The sequence below is a fragment of the Formica exsecta genome, unplaced genomic scaffold (assembly GCF_003651465.1).
Source record: "Formica exsecta isolate Colony F162 unplaced genomic scaffold, ASM365146v1 scaffold108, whole genome shotgun sequence".
Taxonomy (NCBI): domain Eukaryota; kingdom Metazoa; phylum Arthropoda; class Insecta; order Hymenoptera; family Formicidae; genus Formica; species Formica exsecta.
In genome coordinates, this window is record NW_021848419.1 from 1020711 (window position 1) to 1025097 (window position 4387).

The 4387-nt window shown below is 29.8% G+C and overlaps 2 protein-coding genes across 2 annotated transcripts in view; one reads left to right on the plus strand and one right to left on the minus strand.

Moving 5' to 3' along the window:
* LOC115234497 (fatty acid synthase) overlaps positions 1-1654 on the plus strand; it is an 18084-nt gene extending 16430 nt beyond the window's left edge. The window contains exon 10 of the mRNA XM_029805641.1: positions 477-1654. Coding sequence (XP_029661501.1) covers positions 477-578 — 102 coding nt within the window. The 3' untranslated portion in view covers positions 579-1654. The remainder of the gene's footprint in view (positions 1-476) is intronic.
* LOC115234546 (2-oxoglutarate and iron-dependent oxygenase domain-containing protein 3-like) lies at positions 1474-3988 on the minus strand. Its single transcript, XM_029805711.1, has 5 exons — positions 3780-3988; positions 3076-3513; positions 2610-2763; positions 2329-2455; positions 1474-2254 (listed from the first exon to the last, which is right to left on the minus strand). Exons 1-5 carry the CDS (start codon positions 3881-3883, stop codon positions 2106-2108), a joined length of 972 nt encoding a protein of 323 aa, XP_029661571.1. The 5' UTR covers positions 3884-3988; the 3' UTR covers positions 1474-2105.
* Positions 3989-4387: the final 399 nt, after the last annotated feature.

A 4387-nucleotide genomic window follows, 5' to 3' on the forward strand; every position in this document is an offset into this window, starting at 1 on the left:
TGCCCATAGAAAAGGATCACAATTTGTCACACGTAAGAGATTTCTGTCCTTATCTGTTTCTTTCGTTGAATATATATGCAATATTGTCAATATTTTAATTTTATTTTCCTTTTTCTTTTAAAATTGTGAATTTATTATGAATTTAAATTCAAATAAAGGTTTTTATTTCAATACAGTTTTTATCGAATATATTCCGTTTTTCTTTGCATCTATTGTAGTTATCCGAAAAATAGAATATTGGCAATATATTAGCACAAATATTTACAATATTGTCACATCCAATTACAAATAAATAAAAAATCCAAATAAAAATTAATTGAATAGATAGATAAAACAGTTGATTTTATACAAGTTTGATAGATATTTTTATCAAATCTAAATAATACTATTCTCTCAATCTCCTTCTCATACGCAAAAGGAATTTGCAAATTATGTATTCAAAGATTTATACATACTTTTTACCTTTTCTCTTTCAGATTTGCATGCAGCCCGTGAGAGTAGAAGAGGTGAATGGTAATCATAGAACAATACTATTGGGAGAAAGTGCAAAAAGGATCGCAAGTTTTTTGCAAGTGTAGTTTGTAAAACGCGAGAGAAAGTTTGTTAAGAAAATGAAGTGCATAACGTAACTAGAATCCGTGTAAAAATTTTAGTACGGCCAAGACAATGTTTCATGGCATAGCGCGGTGTCGGTAGAACTTAATTTTCACAAGGTTGCAGAAAGATTGTAGATATATTTTATCATGTAATCATACGATCGCAAATTCTTTGCACCATGTTGCTGCAATGTGAAACTGAAAGATTTCGCGCTATATAAAGTGACGTTACATAGGAATCTTTTATCATATGCTCTCCGATATTACAAGTCAGAAAATTCTTTGTATTCGCAAGCAAGCAAAACGTACAAAAATGAGAAATGCATGAGATAAGATGATACAGCTTTTTAAAATGGTATATCAGTACTTCCCTTATCATTAATTAATTTAAATTAAGTACAATAAGTTTTCTTGTATAATTTTTAAGTATATGGGATCAGTAACTTGTTTTAAGACTGTGTAAGCTTTTTCGTGATATTTCCAAAGTGGATACGAATTGAATGTGTGCGTATATATTTATTTAAATTATATTAATAGTTTACTTTTTTCTCCACTTAGTAATTAATGATACTTTGATTTTTAGCGGGTTGATCTCGTTATCTCTAGCATTTAATGGAGTCTGTAATGCTTCTCACACACACACACACACATCCATCATCACAATATCGTGATGAAATTGTAAATAACAACGACAAGATATATCAATGCATTGCTTAATACAATTCTTAGTTATCGGCTCTTCAACTTTTCGCATTCTTATATTATTAAAATATAATTAAAGAGAGAAAGATTATTTCAAGATTAACTGCACAATATGTAATTTATTTTGTGTTTCATTCCATTAGCAATTAAAAGTTTGGCACATTAAAAAAATTTATACTGTCTGTATTTTTTATTAACTTAACAGAGATTCAGCATATTGTATATCATATCTTGAAAATACACACTTACTAGTTGTAAGTATATATTATACATACAAGTTAATAATGTAAATTTATATGCAATATGTTTATGTTCCCAACTCTGATTATTTAGACAAATAAATTTTCGAAACTAAACTTATGTAAGCAATATTTTTTTCTTTGATACTATTACCATACTGTTCGATTATATGTGAATCTAACAAAATTTATAAAAAGAAAAAAATCAGTGATTTTATATATTTTTTTTTACTCATTTTCTTTATATAAATTATTAGATGGCGTTTTTTCCTCGCGCGCTCGGCACATTCTTCTTTACTGCTCGGCTTCTAGACGTTGCAGCGCGATGATATATAGCCTATGTTACTCAGGAAGATCTAAGCTATTCATAGTTATGAAAGATTTTTTCAAATCGGTTCAGTAGTTTCTGAGATTACCCCAAACAATGGAACAAACAGATAAACTTTACCTCTTTATAATGTAGTATGATATGGTTTAATGAATAATGGAGTCTTAGATATATACTCGATGACTAAAAGGGCAATATAGATAATGTACAAATACAAATAATGTTAATTAGATAAACATTTTAATTTAATGCATCAGTAAAATGCGAGTCTGATATCGCGGCATTTTTATCGCACGTGAAAGAGACTGTTAAAGCGTAACGAGTACCAGATTTTACTTTTTCAACTAGATGTAAATTTTCACTTCCTGAGGTAAAAATCGAGACTCTGCCTGTGAAAATATTGTTAAATTATTTCATCTCTATGTATATATAATAAACTTATTTAATCGCGTGTAAGTCTTACCTTTTCTTGGTTCTATTGTTGTATTGACATTATTTTTGTCGATGAATATAAACCTACCACCTTCGAAATTTTTCTCATAATCATTTAAATACAGCAGTGATGTATAATGAAACGATTCATATGTCTCCTAAAATTTTAATTTTAATTTAGTTTCGGCTTCTTCAATCGCTTCTTAAATATCACGAAACATGCTTGACAAAATATACAAAATAGAAAGAAAAAAGGAAATTTTTTATATTTGTATAACTATATTAAGAGTGTTATAATGTTTTGAACCAAACCTTATCAACATGTGGATGCCAGTATTCATCATGTATAGTTCTCGCGGGTTTATTAGTTATCCGCGAAAAAAACGTAGGTTTGGTTAAATAAATTTTATCTATATCTACCCCAAAATTATGTGCTACTGCATGTTGTATTTTCGTTTTCACTACCCTATAAATTAAACGTAATATCCTATTATTTTAAATGTTGATATATGTAATTCTTCATTCAACCATCAATATATGATAAATATATAATAAAATGTTTAAATATATAAATTTATGTATGTTGTAATTCTGTTAATTGAATGTATTTATCTTAAAAATTAGATTTGGAATAGAAATAATTTATTTATATGTATTTAAGCAAATTTAAATAATCAATTTTCGTGTCCTTAACTTTTAATATTAATTCTAAAATGCAAAAATTTTTGTTTTTCTTTACGTGTAACTTACAACATTCACATAGAATTAAAAGTCATACCTATAAATTGCTAAATCCATATTATTAAATAACTTCTTTGCTGCTGACTGTTTGTAGATATTGATAAAACCCTGCCCTTTGCTGAGAGCGCCAGAATGAAGATCCAGAATACTTGCGCCGCCATCAGATCCAGCCAAATCTAATCCATCTTTTGCTAGCTTCAGTAAAACATCTACCTCTGTTGTCGAGACAAGTTTATCCGTAACAACTCTGCCACATTTTTCTGGTACACAGCCAGGGTATTTTTCTAACTCTTCTCTATAATCCACAGAGCAGTCAACATTCTGTGCACGACTTACCAGCACATCTTTCTGCTTTGCTAAAGATACTTCCTTGGCCTGTCTGCTATTATACCAAACTATTAATAATACTCCGAGTATCAGAATGCATCTGGACCATACTCTTTGATATGGAAAAGATACAACAGGTCCATATTTCCTATCAAATTGAAAGCAGAGATTGTATATACTTTTAATTTATTCTTATAACTTACTTATTAAATAATTACTTAATGACAGCATGCATAATTTTATAGAAACAGCAATCAATTTTTGTGAATATTATGTATCCGATTATTTACAATTTGAATATTATGTATCCGATTATTATTTACAAATACCTGTGCAGGAATCTGTATATATAATGGACCCCTGTGTCTCCTAAATATTTATGATATAATAAATGAGATTTATACACATACTTACAATTCAGCAGACTTGGTCGGCTTTTCCTCAACCTTGCTTTCTTCCTGAATTAAATTTTCCTTCTGTATATTTTTTTTCTTCGTCTTCTTTATTTCTTGCGTCATCGTTGTTTATTTCTTGATTTTATGTTTAACCTAATCTTTCACACATGTCAAACATATATGTCAGCTGTCAGCAAGTGACAGCTAAAGACTATTGCACGTGAAAAAATTTTAAACGTAACCGTAAAGCCCGTATCAGACTATGCATTGAGATTGAAATTTGACCAATCAGGACAAGAAAATTTTAGTTCCTTTTATCCTGATTGGTCAAATTTCAATCTTCAATACGTAGTCTGATACGGGCTTAAGGCCGTAAGTAAATCAACCAATTCAGTTTATGTATTCACCTGCGCAACCCGTAATGCATTGTGAAAGACTGCGAGAGCCAATAACAGTCTACCTTATTTAGCATCTCTTTTCAATAGCGACTGCACAGTACACACCCAGGCTGCGGTCGGAAAGACGCTAGAAATGCTTCGAAGCGTTTGATTGACCAATCAGGACAAAGAGAGTAAAGATTTCTTTATTCTAATTGGTTAATGCAATGCTTCGAAGCATTTCTAGCGT

Excerpts from the sequence above, each read along its gene's own strand:
- LOC115234546 (XM_029805711.1), bottom strand. The coding sequence starts at position 3,883 with ATGACGCAAGAAATAAAGAAGACGAAGAAAAAAAATATACAGAAGGAA. Across the intron at positions 2,764-3,075 it reads ATGGATTTAGCAATTTATAG|GGTAGTGAAAACGAAAATAC; the intron begins GTATGACTTTTA and ends TTTAATTTATAG. Across the intron at positions 2,456-2,609 it reads GGCATCCACATGTTGATAAG|GAGACATATGAATCGTTTCA; the intron begins GTTTGGTTCAAA and ends TTAAAATTTTAG.